This window comes from Somniosus microcephalus, chromosome 11 (genome assembly GCF_052327205.1).
Source record: "Somniosus microcephalus isolate GS21.2 chromosome 11, FLI_Smic_1.0, whole genome shotgun sequence".
Classification (NCBI taxonomy): domain Eukaryota; kingdom Metazoa; phylum Chordata; class Chondrichthyes; order Squaliformes; family Somniosidae; genus Somniosus; species Somniosus microcephalus.
This window is the reverse complement of record NC_140997.1, coordinates 3,353,751-3,374,798: the sequence shown is the minus strand read 5'-3', so window position 1 is coordinate 3,374,798 and position 21,048 is coordinate 3,353,751. Positions and strand designations below refer to the sequence as shown.

The following is a 21,048-nucleotide window of genomic DNA, read 5'->3' as shown; positions in this document are numbered from 1 at the left end:
ACTCCCACTGTACAACATCCCAATGGACCAAACCCCTTCCCATTCACTCCCATTGTACAGAATCCCAATGGGCCAAACCCCTTCCCACTCACTCCCATTGTACAGAATCCCAATGGACCCAAACCCCTTCCCATTCACTCCCATTGTACAGAATCCCAATGGACCAAACCCCTTCCCACTCACTCCCATTGTACAGAATCCCAATGGTCCAAACCCCTTCCCACTCACTCCCATTGTACAGAATCCCAATGGACCAAACCCCTTCCCATTCACTCCCATTGTATAGAATCCCAATGGACCAAACCCCTTCCCACTCACTCCCACTATACAGAATCCCAATGGTCCAAACCCCTTCCCATTCACTCCCATTGTACAGAATCCCAATGGACCAAACCCCTTCCCATTCACTCCCATTGTACACAATCCCAATGGACCCAAACCCCTTCCCACTCACTCCCACTGTACAGAATCCCAATGGACCCAAACCCCTTCCCACTCACTCCCATTGTACAGAATCCCAATGGACCAAACCCCTTCCCACTCACTCCCATTGTACACAATCCCAATGGACCAAACCCCTTCCCATTCACTCCCATTGTACAGAATCCCAATGGACCCAAACCCCTTCCCACTCACTCCCATTGTACAGAATCCCAATGGACCCAAACCCCTTCCCACTCACTCCCACTGTACAGAATCCCAATGGACCAAACCCCTTCCCATTCACTCCCATTGTACAGAATCCCAATGGACCAAACCCCTTCCCACTCACTCCCATTGTACACAATCCCAATGGACCCAACCCCCTTCCCATTCACTCCCATTGTACAGAATCCCAATGGACCAAACCCCTTCCCACTCACTCCCAATGTACAGAATCCCAATGGACCAAACCCCTTCCCACTCACTCCCATTGTACACAATCCCAATGGACCACACCCCTTCCCATTCACTCCCATTGTACACAATCCCAATGGACCCAAACCCCTTCCCACTCACTCCCACTGTACAGAATCCCAATGGACCAAACCCCTTCCCACTCACTCCCATTGTACACAATCCCAATGGACCAAACCCCTTCCCATTCACTCCCATTGTACAGAATCCCAATGGACCCAAACCCCTTCCCACTCACTCCCATTGTACAGAATCCCAATGGACCAAACCCCTTCCCACTCACTCCCATTGTACAGAATCCCAATGGACCAAACCCCTTCCCACTCACTCCCATTGTACAGAATCCCAATGGACCCAAACCCCTTCCCATTCACTCCCATTGTACAGAATCCCAATGGACCAAACCCCTTCCCACTCACTCCCATTGTACAGAATCCCAATGGTCCAAACCCCTTCCCACTCACTCCCATTGTACAGAATCCCAATGGACCAAACCCCTTCCCACTCAGTCCCACTGTATAGAATCCCAATGGACCAAACCCCTTCCCACTCACTCCCATTGTACAGAATCCCAATGGACCAAACCCCTTACCATTCACTCCCATTGTACAGAATCCCAATGGACCAAACCCCTTCCCATTCACTCCCATTGTACAGAATCCCAATGGACCAAACCCCTTCCCACTCACTCCCATTGTACAGAATCCCAATGGACCAAACCCCTTCCCATTCACTCCCATTGTACAGAATCCCAATGGACCCAAACCCCTTCCCATTCACTCCCATTGTACAGAATCCCAATGGACCAAACCCCTTCCCATTCACTCCCACTGTACAGAATCCCAATGGACCAAACCTCGTCCCATTCACTCCCATTGTACAGAATCCCAATGGACCCAAACCCCTTCCCACTCACTCCCACTGTACAGAATCCCAATGGACCAAACCCCTTCCCATTCACTCCCATTGTACAGAATCCCAATGGACCCAAACCCCTTCCCACTCACTCCCATTGTACAGAATCCCAATGGACCAAACCCCTTCCCACTCACTCCCATTGTACAGAATCCCAATGGACCAAACCCCTTCCCATTCACTCCCATTGTACAGAATCCCAATGGACCCAAACCCCTTCCCATTCACTCCCATTGTACAGAATCCCAATGGACCAAACCCCTTCCCATTCACTCCCACTGTACAGAATCCCAATGGACCCAAACCCCTTCCCATTCACTCCCAGTGTACAGAATCCCAATGGACCCAAACCCCTTCCCACTCACTCCCATTGTACAGAATCCCAATGGACCCAAACCCCTTCCCACTCACTCCCATTGTACAGAATCCCAATGGACCAAACCCCTTCCCACTCACTCCCATTGTACAGAATCCCAATGGACCAAACCCCTTCCCATTCACTCCCATTGTACAGAATCCCAATGGACCAAACCCCTTCCCACTCACTCCCATTGTACAGAATCCCAATGGACCCAAACCCCTTCCCATTCACTCCCATTGTACAGAATCCCAATGGACCAAACCCCTTCCCACTCACTCCCACTATACAGAATCCCAATGGACCAAACCCCTTCCCATTCACTCCCATTGTACAGAATCCCAATGGACCAAACCCCTTCCCACTCACTCCCATTGTACAGAATCCCAATGGAACAAACCCCTTCCCACTCACTCCCACTATACAGAATCCCAATGGACCAAACCCCTTCCCATTCACTCCCATTGTACAGAATCCCAATGGTCCAAACCCCTTCCCATTCACTCCCAATGTACAGAATCCCAATGGACCCAAACCCCTTCCCATTCACTCCCATTGTACAGAATCCCAATGGACCAAACCCCTTCCCATTCACTCCCATTGTACAGAATCCCAATGGACCCAAACCCCTTCCCACTCACTCCCACTGTATAGAATCCCAATGGACCAAACCCTTTCCCATTCACTCCCATTGTACAGAATCCCAATGGACCAAACCCCTTCCCACTCACTCCCATTGTACACAATCCCAATGGAACAAACCCCTTCCCACTCACTCCCACTATACAGAATCCCAATGGACCAAACCCCTTCCCATTCACTCCCATTGTACAAATCCCAATGGACCAAACCCCTTCCCATTCACTCCCATTGTACAGAATCCCAATGGACCCAGACCCCTTCCCATTCACTCCCATTGTACAAATCCCAATGGACCAAACCCCTTCCCATTCACTCCCATTGTACAGAATCCCAATGGACCAAACCCCTTCTCATTCTTCATGCATGAAGCTGACAGTGACTATTGGCCGGATATTTCACCATGGGGGTCTCACAGGCCAGACCAATACTATCCTCAATGAAGAAAGACACAGACATTTCCAGTAGGGATAGGCGGAGTAATTCGTTGGCATTCCTTGCTGTTCCCTTACTGCCATTGCAGCCGAGAGGCACCAGCCCCGCACTGATTGGGGATCGAGTCCTGATGTTTTTGACTCAATTCATCAGCCATTGCATAATGAAATCGGCATTTAGGGGAACGAATGTTCTAAAATCAGGTTGCGTGGGTTTGGGGGCGTAGGCTGTATTACGCAGTGTGGAAAAACCTATCGAGACTGTACAGCACCTTTATCAAAGAGACATTCTGCTGGCTTGGCTGCTCTCCCTCGCCTCCTCCTCTCGGTTTTACTCAATCACATTTCCTCAGGAAGTTGCTCATCAGTTTTAGATCAAATATAAAAAGACAAGCAGGGCCAACAGACCCTAAAAATAAAACCCTGCAGCTGTGGCACCACCTCGAACCGTCCGTTAGCGTTCCTAAAGGCGGAAGTCACATCTGTCGAGTCCTCCTGGGTCCCACAGTAACTCACTTTCCAATCACAGAATAATGCAGCACCAAAGGAGGCCATTCAGCCCATCGAGCCTGTTCCACCCAGAGAGTGGTGAACCTGTGGAATTCTCTACCACAGAAGGCAGTGGAGGCCAATTCATTAAATATATTCAAGAAGGAGTTGGATATATTTCTTAAGGCTAAAGGGATCAAGGGATATGGGGAGAAAGCAGGAACAGGGGACTGAATTTGGATGATCAGCCATGATCTCATTAAATGGCGGAGCAGGCTCGAGGGGCCGAATGGCCTACTCCTGTTCCTATCTTCTATGTTTCTATGATCCGGCATTAGATCATGGATGATCAGCTCCATCTACCTGCCTTTGCTCCGTATCCCTCGATACTCTGACCGAACCAAAGTCCGTCAATCTCAGTCTTAAAAATTTCAATTGACCCCCAACATCTACAGCTTTTGGGGGAGCGAGTTCCAGATTTCCACAACCCTTTGTGTGAAAAAGTGCTTCAGAATTTCACTCCTAAACAGCCTGGCTCTAATTTAAAGATTGTGCCCCTTGTCCTGGACTCCCCCCACCTGAGGAAACAGTTGCTCCGGATCATTTTAAACACCTCGATCAGATCTCCCCTCAACCTTCGCAACTCGACCGAATACAAACCACATTTATGAAACCAGCCACCATATTTTAACCGTTAAAGCCCCGGGATCATTCCGGTGAATTTGCGCTGCACCCCCTGCAAGATCAGCATTTCCTCCCGGGGGTGCGGGGCCCTGAACTGAACGCAGTGTCCACATGGGGTCTGACCAAGGCTCCGTACAGCTGACCCACAGCTTCCTCCAATCCCAGCTCCCTCGAGATAAGGACAGACAGTTCATCAGACTTTGCTCCTCCACAGTTTCTGGACCCTCGCTGTTGAGAAAATATTCCAATTTGTCTTTCCCATGTCCAAGTGGAGTATCTCACACTTCCCCACCTGCTGCAGGTTCTTCCTCACTCACTGTCCATGTCCTTTGTAACTTCCTCTTCCCATCCACAAAGCTTGCTGGGATGTGCGGAGAGAGCGGGGCCGTGCGATTAGCTTTAGATTGCACTAGCAACGAGCCAGCACAGGCACGGTGGGCTGAATGGCCTCCAACGTCGCGAAGTGCCAGCTTCTTTCAGTTGGTAGCTCGGTCACTGACTCAAGGTTGTGGGGTCACTACAGACATGTCAGAGGGGCAGTACTGAGGGAGCGCCGCACTGTCGGAGGGGCAGTACTGAGGGAGTGCTGCACTGTCGGAGGGGCAGTACTGAGGGAGCGCTGCACTGTCGGAGGGGCAGTACTGAGGGAGCGCTGCACTGTCAGAGGGGCAGTACTGAGGGAGTGCTGCACTGTCGGAGGGGCAGTACTGAGGGAGTGCTGCACTGTCGGAGGGGCAGTACTGAGGGAGCGCTGCACTGTCAGAGGGGCAGTACTGAGGGAGCGCCGCACTGTCAGAGGGGCAGTACTGAGGGAGCGCTGCACTGTCGGAGGGACAGTACTGAGGGAGCGCTGCACTGTCGGAGGGACAGTACTGAGGGAGCGCTGCACTGTCGGAGGGGCAGTACTGAGGGAGCGCTGCACTGTCAGAGGGGCAGTACTGAGGGAGTGCTGCACTGTCGGAGGGGCAGTACTGAGGGAGCGCTGCACTGTCAGAGGGGCAGTACTGAGGGAGCGCCGCACTGTCAGATGGGCAGTACTGAGGGAGTGCTGCACTGTCGGAGGGTCAGTACTGAGGGAGCGCCGCACTGTCAGAGGGGCAGTACTGAGGGAGCGCTGCACTGTCGGAGGGACAGTACTGAGGGAGCGCTGCACTGTCGGAGGGGCAGTACTGAGGGAGCGCTGCACTGTCGGAGGGGCAGTACTGAGGGAGCGCCGCACTGTCGGAGGGGCAGTATTGAGGGAGCGCCGCACTGTCGGAGGGGCAGTACTGAGGGAGCGCCGCACTGTCAGAGGGGCAGTACTGAGGGAGAGCTGCACTGTCGGAGGGTCAGTACTGAGGGAGTGCTGCACTGTCGGAGGGTCAGTACTGAGGGAGCACTGCACTGTCGGATGGGCAGTACTGAGGGAGCGACGCACTGTCGGAGGGGCAGTACTGAGGGAGCACGGCACTGTCGGAGGGGCAGTACTGAGGGAGCACGGCACTGTCGGAGGGGCAGTACTGAGGGAGTGCCGCACTGTCGGAGGGGCAGTACTGAGGGAGCGCCGGACTGTCGGAGGGGCAGTACTGAGGAAGTGCCGCACTGTCGGAGGGGCAGTACTGAGGGAGTGCTGCACTGTCGGAGGGGCAGTACTGAGGGAGTGCTGCACTGTCGGAGGGGCAGTACTGAGGGAGCGCCGCACTGTCGGAGGGGCAGTACTGAGGGAGCGCTGCACTGTCGGAGGGGCAGTACTGAGGGAGTGCTGCACTGTCAGAGGGGCAGTACTGAGGGAGCGCTGCACTGTCGGAGGGGCAGTACTGAGGGAGCGCTGCACTGTCGGAGGGGCAGTACTGAGGGAGTGCTGCACTGTCAGAGGGGCAGTACTGAGGGAGCGCTGCACTGTCGGAGGGGCAGTACTGAGGGAGCGCTGCACTGTCGGAGGGGCAGTACTGAGGGAGCGCTGCACTGTCGGAGGGGCAGTACTGAGGGAGTGCTGCACTGTCAGAGGGGCAGTACTGAGGGAGCGCTGCACTGTCGGAGGGGCAGTACTGAGGGAGCGCTGCACTGTCGGAGGGGCAGTACTGAGGGAGCGCGCACTGTCGGAGGGGCAGTACTGAGGGAGTGCTGCACTGTCGGAGGGGCAGTACTGAGGGAGCGCTGCACTGTCGGAGGGGCAGTACTGAGGGAGCGCTGAACTGTCGGAGGGGCAGTCCTGAGGGAGAGCCGCACTGTCGGAGGGGGTATTAAGGAGAGGCCCCAATTACCTGTTCATGACCACGTGACTGTACTTTAAAAAGGAATTCTTTGCGTGCTGCATGCCTTTGGATGTGATGATGTGAGCTATAAATGCAGGCTCTGTCTCGCTCTCTCTCACTAACTCGTCTCCTTTTACAGAGTGCGGAGGAAGTTGTGGGTGATGACGCCCAACCCAGCCCCATTCTTCAGTCAGCTGTTTGAAGTATACGGAGGGAATTTCACGGTAACGTTCAACCACATGTTTGACGGGGGTTCGGGAACGGGGGATTCCCACAGCACGGAGCAAATGCCTCAACTCTAAGGCAGTGACACTGTGGGCAGTGAGGTGGGAGGAGGGCGCGTCCCAAAGACTCTCACTTGGAAATTTCTCCAGGATCATTTTCGGGCCTGAAATGGACCCCGCGCATGGAGTGAGCGCCCGAACTGGGAGGCCCGAGGCCGGCCCAGAATTGGGCCTCATTCCCATTAGCTGGGCCTGGGGTGGGTGGGGGTGCAATCAGGGAGCGCTCCGGCTCCTCCGCAAGGGCTTTTACAGGTTAGGCTGCAGCGACTCCCAGGGTAGAAGGCCCGACTCTCAGCTCTGCTCATTTCCCGAGGGGGCCTAACACGGGTTATTGGGCTCTCATTTACCTATGTAATGGGCCCAATGCCCGTTTTACACAGCCGTCAGCGACTAGTGAAAATGTGGTCGGGCGTATATCAGGCGTACTTTGGACACGGGACTTTGGTCCCGAAATTGGCCCTCATTACCCTCGTTTTACGCCCATAAAACGGCGCTATGAGGTCCAATTACTTCCATACTCTTTCAAAAGGAGCCCCAGATTCACTATTCTTTATTTGAAGGGTATTCTATGAGAAACTCTCTCTCTCCAGTACCTGCTTCTGATGGTGGGACGTTATCTTGGGGATGGGACGAGGTAGAATCCTGACGCTCATCTTACCGTCCCGCCCAGCCTGAAGGAACTCTCGGGCTCTAACTCGACTGGTCCGCAGTGAATGAGTTTAGGATTCTCTCCGCCAAACCGAAAAGGACTGAGCCCCGAACGCAAATACTAGCGGTAAATACCAATCTCAGCAGAGAGTGGGCAGGATAGAGAAACAGCTTGGACTCTGATGGTGATCCCCTCTCACAGTTCTAACCTCCAAACTTTCTCACTCTTTTCTCTATTTTACTGATCCCACTATGATCGGAACCTTTCCTTTTTACTCCTTCTAAAGTCCGGGTGCCTCATCATGCAATCTCCCTCCACCCAACATCCCGACTGTGTAAAATCAACACTTCTCGATTTACCTCAACTCCTGCACTACTCTCCCCAGCCATGGTGGTGCGGCGCCCTGCGGGACTGGCCCACAGTCCTGCACTCCTGTCCGGAAGACCCAGCCGTTCAGCTGGGGATCTCAATTCAAAACAGATAGCTGAACCTGATCAATGGGGACCAATCTCAATGTTTCACAAGTGGTCTCTGGTCGCTGCCTGCACTATTCCATTCCGCCAGCAGAGGTCAGGAGTGTACTGCAACCATCGCCTGTCGCCGTCAAACTGCTCTTCCGACCTCACACAATTCATTCCTTTCTGACACACACAGACTGTTAGGAAAAAGTTCAATAGCTGCAATAAGCTGCTTCAATTGCCATGAGTTACTTCCAATATAACAGATGACCAATCGGATGGGCACAGTGCGGGACCACTCAGAGTTCATTGTACATTGTCCCATGTGGTTTGAATATTGATATATCTACAAGTTATTTCTGACCCAGTGTCACAAAACATTCCCAGGGCAGGTACACCACGGGTTAGTTACAGAGTAAAGCTCCCTCTACACTGTCCCATCAAACACTCCAGGGCAGGTACAGCACAGGTTAGATACAGAGTAAAGCTCCCTCTACAATGTCCCATCAAACACGCCCAGGGCAGGTACAGCACGGGTTAGATACAGAGTAAAGCTCCCTCTACACTGTCCCATCAAACACTCCCAGGGCAGGTACAGCACAGGTTAGATACAGAGTAAAGCTCCCTCTACAATGTCCCATCAAACACGCCCAGGGCAGGTACAGCACGGGTTAGATACAGAGTAAAGCTCCCTCTACACTGTCCCATCAAACACTCGCAGGGCAGGTACAGCACAGGTTAGATACAGAGTAAAGCTCCCTCTACACTGTCCCATCAAACACTCGCAGGGCAGGTATAGCACAGGTTAGATACAGAGTAAAGCTCCCTCTACACTGTCCCATCAAACACTCCCAGGGCAGGTACAGCACAGATTAGATACAGAGTAAAGCTCCCTCTACACTGTCCCATCAAACACTCGTAGGGCAGGTATAGCACAGGTTAGATACAGAGTAAAGCTCCCTCTGCACTGTCCCATCAAACACTCCCAGGGCAGGTACAGCACGGGTTAGATACAGAGTAAAGCTCCCTCTACACTGTCCCATCAAACACTCCCAGGGCAGGTATAGCACGGGCTAGATACAGAGTAAAGCTCCCTCTAAACTGTCCCATCAAACACTCCCAGGGCAGGTACAGCACGAGTTAGATACAGAGTAAAGCTCCCTCCACACTGTCCCATCAAACACTCCCAGGGCAGGTACAGCACGGGTTAGATACAGAGTAAAGCTCCCTCTACACTGTCCCATCAAACACTCCCAGGGCAGGTACAGCACGGGTTAGATACAGAGTAAAGCTCCCTCTACACTGTCCCATCAAACACTCCAGGGCAAGTACAGCACGGGGTTAGATACAGAGTAAAGCTCCCTCTACACTGTCCCATCAAACACTCCCAGGGCAGGTACAGCACGGGTTAGATACAGAGTAAAGCTCCCTCTACACTGTCCCATCAAACACTCCCAGGGCAGGTACAGCACGGGTTAGACACAGAGTAAATCTCCCTCTACACTGTCCCATCAAACACTCCCAGGGCAGGTACAGCACGGGTTAGATACAGAGTAAAGCTCCCTCTGCACTGTCCCATCAAACACTCCCAGGGCAGGTACAGCACGGGTTAGATACAGAGTAAAGCTCCCTCTACACTGTCCCATCAAACACTCCCAGGGCAGGTACAGCACGGGCTAGATACAGAGTAAAGCTCCCTCTACACTGTCCCATCAAACACTCCCAGGGCAGGTACAGCTTGGGTTAGATACAGAGTAAAGCTCCCTCTACACTGCCCCATCAAACACTCCCAGGGCAGGTACAGCACGGGTTAGATACAGAGTAAAGCTCCCTCTACGCTGTCCCCATCAAACACTCCCAGGGCAGGTACAGCACGGGTTAGATACAGAGTAAAGCTCCCTCTACACTGTCCCATCAAACACTCCCAGGGCAGGTACAACACGGGTTAGATACAGAGTAAAGCTCCCTCTACACTGCCCCATCAAACACTCCCAGGGCAGGTACAGCACGGGTTAGATACAGAGTAAAGCTCCCTCTACGCTGTCCCCATCAAACACTCCCAGGGCAGGTACAGCACGGGTTAGATACAGAGTAAAGCTCCCTCTACACTGTCCCATCAAACACTCCCAGGGCAGGTACAGCACGGGTTAGATACAGAGTAAAGCTCCCTATACACTGTCCCATCAAACATTCCCAGGGCAGGTACAGCACCGGTTAGATACAGAGTAAAGCTCCCTCTGCACTGTCCCATCAATCACTCCCAGGGCAGGTACAACACGGGTTAGATACAGAGTAAAGCTCCCTGTACACTGTCCCATCAGCACTCCCAGGGCAGGTACAGCACGGGTTAAATACAGAGTAAAGCTCCCTGTACACTGTCCCATCAAACACTCCCAGGGCAGGTATAGCACGGGGTTAGATACAGAGTAAAGCTCCCTCTCCACTGTCCCATCCAACACTCCCAGGGCAGGTACAGCACAGGTTAGATACAGAGTAAAGCTCCCTCTACACTGTCCCATCAAACACTCCCAGGGCAGGTACAGCACAGGTTAGATACAGAGTAAAGCTCCCTCTACAATGTCCCATCAAACACGCCCAGGGCAGGTACAGCACGGGTTAGATACAGAGTAAAGCTCCCTCTACACTGTCCCATCAAACACTCCCAGGGCAGGTACAGCACGGGTTAGATACAGAGTAAAGCTCCCTCTACACTGTCCCATCAAACACTCCCAGGGCAGGTATAGCACAGGTTAGATACAGAGTAAAGCTCCCTCTACACTGTCCCATCAAACACTCCCAGGGCAGGTATAGCACAGGTTAGATACACTGTGGAGTTGGCAAATTCTAAGGGGCTTATATGGCACCTGCCCCCACCCCCCACCTCCAAACCAGGCCATCTCACTCTCTCCACCTCGTCCTGTATCAATCCCCAAATCAATCCCACTGCCCCGCTCTCCCCATAGTCCTGTATCAATCCCAAACTAATCCCACTTCTCATCGCCCCCCCCGCCCCCAGGACCCAATGCCGCCCCTCACCCCATCACCTCCCCGCCCCCCGGACCCAATGCCGCCCCTCACCCCATCACCTGCCCGCCCCCCGGACCCAATGCCGCCCCTCACCCCATCACCTCCCCGCCCCCCGGACCCAATGCCGCCCCTCACCCCATCACCTGCCCGCCCCCCGGACCCAATGCCGCTCCTCCCCGCCCCCCGGACCCAATGCCGCCCCTCACCCCTTTGCCCCCCCCCGCCCCCCGGACCCAATGCCACCCCTCACCCCATCGCACCCCCGCCCCCCGGACCCAATGCCGCTCCTCCCCGCCCCCCGGACCCAATGCCGCCCCTTACGCCATCGTACCCCCGCCCCCGCCCCCCGGACCCAATGCCACCCCTCACCCCATCGCACCCCCGCCCCCCGGACCCAATGCCGCTCCTCCCCGCCCCCCGGACCCAATGCCGCCCCTCACGCCATCGTACCCCCGCCCCCGCCCCCCGGACCCAATGCCCCTCACCCCATCACCAATGCTGGTTGATGCTGAGCATCAGGTGCATTCCCAAAATGCCTTGCACCAAGTTGAATCTTCCGTCGAATGGCGGTTGTCTTTCGAGGTGGAGTGTGATTGGTCGCTGACTCTACATCAAAGGGATGTTCAAAAAAATCTTCGATGCCCACAGGTGCCAACTGCCTACCTTATTAGGTCAAAGAGAATCAAAACATCCGGCACTTGCTGCGGGACAGGAAGCTCAGCTGTACGTAGTTTGTAGGGCAAGTAGATGACACGCTCAGATACTTGAAGATGAAGGAGATAGACTTCCTACAAACTGCCAACAGTGGTAAAGGAGGAGGCAGTTGCTCTTTCAATGAGATCCCCTCTCATTCTGCTAAACTTCAGAGAGTACAGGCCCAATCTACTCAGGAGAGGAGGGGGCCTGAACCACAGTGAGGGTCTGCTCTTTCAGGAGTGATGGGGGCCTGAAAAAGCTGGTATCAGTAATGGTGTCCATGAAACGACTGAATTGTCGTAAAAAACAATCTGGCTCACTGATGTCCTTTAGGGAAGGAAATCTGCCGTCCTTACCCGGTCTGGCCTACATGTGACTACAGACCTGCAGCAATGAGGTTGACCTCTGCCCTCTGAAATGGCTGAGCGAGACACTCAGCTGTACCAAACCGCTACAAAGAAATATACTAAGAATAAAACCGGATGGACCATGACAGCGGCACACCCAGCCCAGTCGACCCTGCAATGTCCTCCTCACTAACATCTGGGAACTTGTGCCAAAATTGGGAAAACCTACTTGACCTCGTCCTCATCAATCTACCTGTCGCAGATGCATCTGTCCATGACAGCATTGGTAGCAGTGACCACCGCACAGTCATTGTGGAGACAAAGTCCCGTCTATACACCGAGGACACCCTCCGTCGTGTTGTGTGGCACTACCACCGTGTTAAATGGGATAGATTCAGAACAGATCTAGCAGCTCAAAACTGGGCATCCATGAGGCGCTGTGGGGCCATCAGCAGCAGAATTGTATTCCACCACAATCTGTAACCTCATGGCCCGGCATATCCCTCACTCTACCATTACCATCAAGTCAGGGGACCGACCCTGGTTCAATAAGGAGTGTAGAAGAGCATGCCAGGAGCAGCACCAGGTGTACCTAAAAATGAGGTGCCAACCTGGGGAAGCTGCAACACAGGACTACATGCATGCTAAACAGCGGAAGCAGCATGCTACAGGCAGGGCTAAGCGATCCCACAATCAACGGATAAGATCAAAGCTCTGCAGTCCTGCCACATCCAGTCGTGAATGGTGGTGGACCATTAAACAACTAACGGGAGGAGGAGGCTCCATGAATATCCCCATCCTCAATGATGGTGGAGCCCAGCACGTGAGTGCAAAAGACAAGGCTGAAGCGTTTGCAACCATCTTCAGCCAGAAGTGCCGAGTGGATGATCCATATCAGCCTCCTCCTGAGGTCTCCACCACCACAGAAGCCAGTCTTCAACCAATTCGATTCACTCCACGTGATATCAAGAAACGGCTGAGTGCACTGCATACACCAAAGGCTATGGGCCCTGACAACATCCCGGCTATCTTGCTGAAGACTTGTGCTCCAGAAGTAGCCGTGCCTCTAGCCAAGCTGGTCCAGTACAGCTACAACACTGGCATCTATCCGACAATGTGGAAAACTGCCCAGGTATGTCCTGTCCACAAAAAGCAGGGCAAATCCAACCCGGCCAATTACCGCCCCATCAGTCTACCCTCAATCATCAGCAAAGTGATGGAAGGTGTCATCGACAGTGCTATCAAGCGGCACTTACTCACCAATAACCTGCTCACTGGTGCCCAGTTTGGGTTCTGCCAAGACCACTCAGCTCCAGACCTCATTACAGCCTTGGTCCAAACATGGATAAAAGAGCTGAATTCCAGAGGTGAGGTGAGAGTGACTGCCCTTGACATCAAGACAGCATTTGACCGAGCGTGGCATCAAGGAGCCCTAGTAAAACTGAAGTCAATGGGAATCAGGGGGAAAACTCTCCACTGGCTGGAGTCATACCTAGCACAAAGGAAGATGGTTGTAGTTGTTGGAGGTCAATCATCACAGCCCCAGGACATCGCTGCAGGAGTTCCTCCGGGGAGTGTCCTAGGCCCAAGCATCTTCAGCTGCTTCATCAATAACCTTCCCTCCATCATAAGGTCAGAAATGGGGATGCTCGCTGATGATTGCACAGTGTTCAGTGCCATTCACAACTCCTCAGATAATGAAGCAGTCCATGCCTGCATGCAACAAGACCTGGACGACGTTCAGGCTTGGGCTGATAAGTGGCAGGTAACATTCGCGCCACAGAAGTGCCAGGCAATGACTATCTCCAACAAGCAAGAGTCTAACCACCGCCCCATGACATTCAACGGCATTACCATCGCTGAATTCCCCACCATCAACATCCTGGGGGTCACCATTGACCAGAAACTTAACTGGACCAGCCACATAAATACTGTGGCAACAAGAGCAGGTCAGAGGCTGGGTATTCTGCGGCGAGTGTCTCACCTCCTGACTCCCCAAAGCCTTTCCACCATCTACAAGGCACAAGTCAGGAGTGTGATGGAATACTCTCAACTTGCCTGGGTGAGTGCAGCTCCAACAACACACAAGAAGCTCGACACCATCCAGGACAAAGCAGCCCGCTTGATTGGCACCCCATCCACCACCTTAAACATTCACTCCCTCCACCACCGGCGCACCGTGGCTGCAGTGTGTACCATCTACAAGATGCACTGCAGCAACTCGCCAAGGCTTCTTCGGCAGCACCTCCCAAACCCGCGACCTCTTCCACCTAGAAAGACAAGGGCAGCAGGCGCATGGGAACACCACCACCTCCAAGTTCCTCTCCAAGTCACACACCATCCTGACTTGGAAGTATATCGTCGATCCTTCATCGTCGCTGGGTCAAAATCCTGGAACTCCCTCCCTAACAGCACTGTGGGAGTACCTTCACCACACGGACTGCAGCGGTTCAAGAAGGCGGCTCACCACCACCTTCTCAAGGGGCAACTAGGGATGGGCAATAAATGCTGGCCTCGCCAGCGACTCCCACATCCCAGGAATAAATAAAAGAAAAACCCCAGGAGAGGAGGGGACCCGTACCCCAGTGAGAGTCAGCACTTTCAGGAGAGGAGGGGACTTGTACCCCAGTGAGAGTCAGCACCTTCAGGAGAGGAGGGGACCCGTACCCCAGTGAGAGTCAGCACCTTCAGGAGAGGAGTGGACCCGTACGCCAGTGAGAGTCAGCACCTTCAGGAGAGGAGGGGACCCGTACCCCAGTGAGAGTCAGCAGCTTCAGGGGAGGAGGGGACCCGTACACCAGTGAGAGTCAGCACCTTCAGGAGAGGAGGGGACCCGTACCCCAGTGAGAGTCAGCACCTTCAGGAGAGGAGGGGACCCGTACCCCAGTGAGAGTCAGCACCTTCAGGAGAGGAGGGGACCCGTACCCCAGTGAGAGTCAGCACCTTCAGGAGAGGAGGGGACCCGTACCCCAGTGAGAGTCAGCAGCATCAGGAGAGGAGGGGACCCGTAACCCAGTGAGAGTCAGCACCTTCAGGAGAGGAGGGGACCCGTACCCCAGTGAGAGTCAGCAGCATCAGGAGAGGAGGGGACCCGTACCCCAGTGAGAGGCAGCACCTTCAGGAGAGGAGGGGACTCGTACCCCAGTGAGAGTCAGCACCTTCAGGAGAGGAGGGGGCCTGTACCCCAGTGAGAGTCAGCACCTTGAGGAGAGGAGGGGACCCGTACCCCAGTGACAGTCAGCACCTTCAGGAGAGGAGGGGACCCGTACCCCAGTGAGAGTCAGCACCTTCAGGGGAGGAGGGGACCCGTACACCAGTGAGAGTCAGCACCTTCAGGAGAGGAGTGGACCCGTACGCCAGTGAGAGTCAGCACCTTCAGGAGAGGAGGGGACCCGTACCCCAGTGAGAGTCAGCACCTTCAGGAGAGGAGGGGACCCGTACCCCAGTGAGAGTCAGCAGCATCAGGAGAGGAGGGGACCCGTAACCCAGTGAGAGTCAGCACCTTCAGGAGAGGAGGGGACCCGTACCCCAGTGAGAGTCAGCACCTTCAGGAGAGGAGGGGACCCGTACCCCAGTGAGAGTCAGCACCTTCAGGAGAGGAGGGGACCTGTACCCCAGTGAGAGTCAGCACCTTCAGGAGAGGAGGGGACCCGTACCCCAGTGAGAGTCAGCACCTTCAGGAGAGGAGGGGACCCGGACCCCAGTGAGAGTCAGCACCTTCAGGAGAGGAGGGGACCCGTACCCCAGTGAGAGTCAGCACCTTCAGGAGAGGAGGGGACCTGTACCCCAGTGAGAGTCCGCACCTTCAGGAGAGGAGGGGACCCGTACCCCAGTGAGAGTCAGCACCTTCAGGAGAGGAGGGGACCCGTACCCCAGTGAGAGTCAGCACCTTGAGGAGAGGAGGGGACCCGTACCCCAGTGAGAGTCAGCACCTTCAGGAGAGGAAGGGACCCGTACCCCAGTGAGAGTCAGAACCCTCCAGAGAGGAGGGGACCCGTACCCCAGTGAGAGTCAGCACCTTCAGGAGAGGAGGGGACCCGCACCTCAGTGAGAGTCAGCACCTTCAGGAGAGGAGGGGACCCGTACCCCAGTGAGAGTCAGCACCTTCAGGAGACGAGGGGACCCGTACCCCAGTGAGAGTCAGCACCTTCAGGAGAGGAGGCGACCCGTACCCCAGTGAGAGTCAGCACCTTCAGGAGAGGAGGGGACCCGTACCCCAGTGAGGAGTCAGCATCTTCAGGAGAAGAGGGGACCCATACCCCAGTGAGAGTCAGCACCTTCAGGAGAGGAGGTGGGGACCCGTACCCCAGTGAGAGTCAGCACCTTCAGGAGAGGAGGGGACCCGTACCCCAGTGAGAGTCAGCACCTTCAGGAGAGGAGGCGACCCGTACCCCAGTGAGAGTCAGCACCTTCAGGAGAGGAGGGGAGGAAATTGCTCCCCAAGGTAACTAGCATCAATTGCTAATTGGCCACCAGTATAACAAACCCGACCACATGCACCGAATGAGTTGAAAGGCGGAACACTCCTCATCCTTTGCAGAATTCTGATACCTCTACTGAGTTTCACAAGCTTTGGATTCAGCGATCACTCTTTCAGAAAGGATGTAGCCCTGGAGTGAATTCGCTGCCTGAGTGACACTGGATGACTTGCTAAGAAGCAAAAATGAGTCACTGGCTTGCAATGACCCCCTTCTCGATTTAGATTGGCTGCACCAGTTGCCATGCCGAGGTTTTGGTCTCAAGTTTTGTGCTATCCTCTCATCTGCTCTCGGCTTCCTCTGATAAAAATCAAAGCAACTCTGCAGTTGCCCAGAGAATTGAACATGCTGACACAAGGTCTCCACGTTGCAATGGCCTTGTGCAGGCTGACTGTTGGAGAGGAATAAACCGCAGCAAGAAAGATTTTCAATGAAGCTCACCGCTGCTCCACTTTAATCAGTCGGTTCCAACATCTGCCGGTATTGTGCCTCCGCTCATCACACGGTGAGCAACAGCTCCCGAGACTTGGGGGCTGGAGAAACACCGAAAACAAACTCAAATGCTGTTTGCAAGGTCACAAGAATGGATCAGATTGAGAAGGTCTTTCAGCCCAAGCGACCTTGGTCTTCCAGATGACCAACCCTACCCCATCAATGGTGGAGCCTGAAAGGTTTCAGATCCACTGATGTCAATGGCCATGCCCAACATGTAATGACTCCACTGCGAGTCATGTAGGTTGGCAACTGGACTCGATACACAGATCCAGGCCAGAGAATATTCTCCAGTTAAGCACTGGGCAGCACTACTGGGAGTTGAATCTGAACCGAGTTGGCTGTCATCATCGGCTGAGTTTAGCCGAATGTCAGTTAGCCCATTATACACTGCACTGGCCGGAGAAGGCTAAGGGTTCAAGCCCCACACTCGGGCTTCAGTTTATAATCCAGGCTGACACTCCAGTGCAGTAGTGAGCAGGTGCTGCACTGTCAGAGGTGCCGTCATTTAGATGAGACACTAAACTGAGGTCTGTTTGCTTGTTCAATGTGTTAAATATTTCCTAGCTCGGTTAGAAGAGCAGAGAGTTCTCCCGGTATCCTGGCCAGCATTCCTCCCTCAACCAACACTCCATGGTGTTCAATCCTAGCTGCTGGGCTTTACCTACAGAACAACACTCGCTGAACTCCAAGGCACTCACAGCGTGAAGCACTTAGAAATGTTCCAAAGTGATGGGCACAATTAGTGCAAGTGTTATTTGAAATACGTTTGCCATGGACATCCGTCCTCCGACCGACCTGTTCAACAAGTCAGGGATCTGCTCAGATACCAGTCCAAGAGAAACAAGGAGGGGGCGTCAGGAAGGGAAATGGCAGGTGTGGGGGTGGCGTGGGGAGCAGTTGGGAATAAATCATTGTTCATAGTTTGAGTTGGAGAGAAATAATGTTATCATCAGGGCTCCTTTCACCGAGGGAGGGTCACCATTCAGGTCCCCTTTTTGAAAGGTTGGAATGTCACCATTTGGACCTCCTTTAACGAGAGAGTCTCACCCCATTGCCCCTGTGCTGGCTCTTTGAAAAGAAATATCCACTTGATCCCAATCCCTGCCCTCTTCCCAGATCATTTTATTTTTCAAGTATTTGTCCACTTCCTTGTTAAAAGCTATTCTGGGTTCTGCGTCCCCCACTGTTTCTGTTTGGACATCCCATGTCTTTTGTGTAAAAAAAGATTTCCTTTGTTCTTGAACTTCAATTTATTCCCGCTGGTTACTGACTCATCGACCATCATGGTAGAATAGATAAGGGAGAACCAGTGGATGTGGTGTATTTGGACTTTCTGAAGGCTTTCGATAAGGTCCCGCATAAGAGATTTACGTGTAAAGTTAAGGCACATGGGATTGGGGGTAAGGTACTGACTTGGATCGAGAACTGGTTGGCAAAGAGTTGGAATAAATGGGTCTTTTTCCGAGTGGCAGGCAGTGACTAGTGGGGTACCGCAGGGATCGGTCCTAGGACCCCAGCTATTCACAATATATATTAATGATCTAGACGAGGGAACTAGATGTAATATCTCCAAGTTTGCAGACGACACAAAGCTGGGTGGGCGTGTGTGCTGTGAGGAGGATGCCGAGAAACTCCAGTATGATTTGGACAGGTTGGGTGATTGGGCGGATGCATGGCAGATGCAGTATAATGTGGATAAATGCGAGGTTATCCACTTTGGTGGCAAAAACAGGAAGGCAGATTATTCTCTGAACGGCAATAGATTGGGAGAAGGGGAAGTGCAATGAGACCTGGGTGTCCTGGTGCACCAGTCGCTGAAGGTAAGTATGCAGCTGCAGCAGGCGGTTAAGAAGGCAAATGGTATGTTGGCCTTCGTAGCAAGAGGGTTCGAGTACAGGAACAAGGATGTCTTGCTGCAGTTGTACAGGGCCTTGGTGAGACCACACCTTGAGTATTGTGTGCGGTTTTGGTCGCCTTACCTGAGGAAGGATGTTCTTGCCATGGAGGGAGTGCAGCGAAGATTCACCAGGCTGATACCTGGGATGGCAGGAATGACGTATGAGGAGAGATTGGGTTGATTGGGCTTATACTCGCTGGAGTTTAGAAGAATGAGAGGGGATCTCATTGAAACTTATAACATTCTAACAGGACTGGACAGACTAGATGCTGGAAGGATGTTCCCGATGGCAGGGAGTCCAGAACCAGGGGTCACAGTCTAAGGATAAGGGGTAAGCCATTTAGGACAGAGATGAGGAGGAATTTCTTCACCCAGAGAGTGGTGAACCTGTGGAATTCTCTACCACAGAAGGCAGTTGAGGCCAATTCATTAAATATATTCAAGAAGGAGTTAGATATATTTCTTAAGGCTAAAGGGATTAAGGGATATGGGGAGAAAGCAGGGACAGGGTACTGAATTTGGATGATCAGCCATGATCTCATTGAATGGCGGAGCAGGCTCGAGGGGCCGAATGGCCTACTCCTGCTCCTATCTTCTATGTTTCTATGTTTCTATGATTGAACCCCTCTATCAGATCTCCTTTTCTCTTCTAATGAAAAGAACCCCAATTTCTCTAATCTCTCCTCATAACTAAAGCCTCTCATCCCTGGAATCACCTTAGTGAATCTCTTCTGCACCCGCTCCACAGCCTTAACATTCTTCCCAAAGCAAGATGCCCAAAATATTCCAACTGCAAACTAACATACTTAGGAGAACTATCGGTGGAGGCAGACACAGGGCTGAGGTACTAAATGAGTACTTTGCATCGGTGTTTACCAAGGAAGAGGACTTTGCCAAAGCTATGGTAAACGAGGAGGTTGCTGGGATATTGGATGGGATAAAAATAGATAAAGGGGAGGTACTAGAAAGGCTGTAGTACTTAAAGTAGATAAGTCACCCGGTCCGGATGGGATGTATCGAGGTTGCTGAGGGAAGTAAGGGTGGAAATTGCGGAGGTGTTGGCCACAATCCTCCAATCCTCCTTAGATACAGGGGTGGTGCCAGAGGACTGGAGGATTGCAAATGTTACAACTTTGTTCAAGAAAGGGAAGAAGGATAAACCCAGCAACTACAGGCCAGTCAGTTTGACCTCGTTGGTGGGGAAGCTTTTAGAAACAATAATCCAGGAGAAAATGAACAGCCACTTGGACAAGTATGGACGGCAAATCGTGTTTAACTAACTTCATTGAGGTTTTTGATGAGGTAACAGAGAGGATGGATGAGGGCAGTGTGGTGGATGTTGTGTATATGGACTTTCAAAAGGCATTTGATAAAGTGCCACGTACTCGGCTTGTTAGCAAAACTGAAGCTCGTGGGATAAAAGGAGCAGTAGCAGCATGGATAGAAAAATTGGCCAAGTGACAATAAACAGAGCGTTGTGGGGAATGGCTGTTTTTTGGACTGGAGGGAGGTATACAGTGGCGTTCCCCAAGGTTCAGTACTAGGACCACTGCTGTTTTTGATGTACATTAATGACTTGGACTTGGGTGTACAGGGCACAATTTTGAAATTTGCAGATGACACGAAACTTGGAAGTATAGTGAACAGTGAGGAGGAGAGTGATAGACTTCAGGAGGACACAGACAGGCTGGTGGAATGGGCGGACACGTGGCAAATGAAATTCTACACAGTGAAGTGAGAAGTGATCCATTTTGGTAGGAAGAACGAGGAGAGGCAATATAAACTAAAGGGTACAATCCTAAAGTGGGTGCAGGAACAGAGAGACCCGGGGGTGCTTGTGCACAAATCGTTGAAGGTGGCAGGGCATTTTGAGAAGGCTGATAAAAAAAGCGTACAGAATCCTTGGCTTTATTAATAGAGGAATAGAATACAAAAGCAAGGAAGTTATGCTGAACCTTTATAAATACTGGTTAGAGCTCAGCTGGAGTATTGTGTCCTATTCTGGGCACCGCACTTTAGGAAGAGCGTGACGGCTTTGGAGAGGGTGCAGAAAGTGGTGGATAGAGT

At 52.9% G+C, this 21,048-nt stretch overlaps 1 protein-coding gene across 1 annotated transcript in view; it reads left to right on the top strand.

The window, feature by feature from the left end:
- The window catches only part of LOC147110263 (interleukin-21 receptor-like), a 107,064-nt gene that overhangs the window by 69,767 nt on the left and 16,249 nt on the right, over window positions 1–21,048 (top strand). The window contains 1 exon segment of the mRNA XM_086000050.1: window positions 6,790–6,874. Coding sequence (XP_085856176.1) covers window positions 6,790–6,874 — 85 coding nt within the window.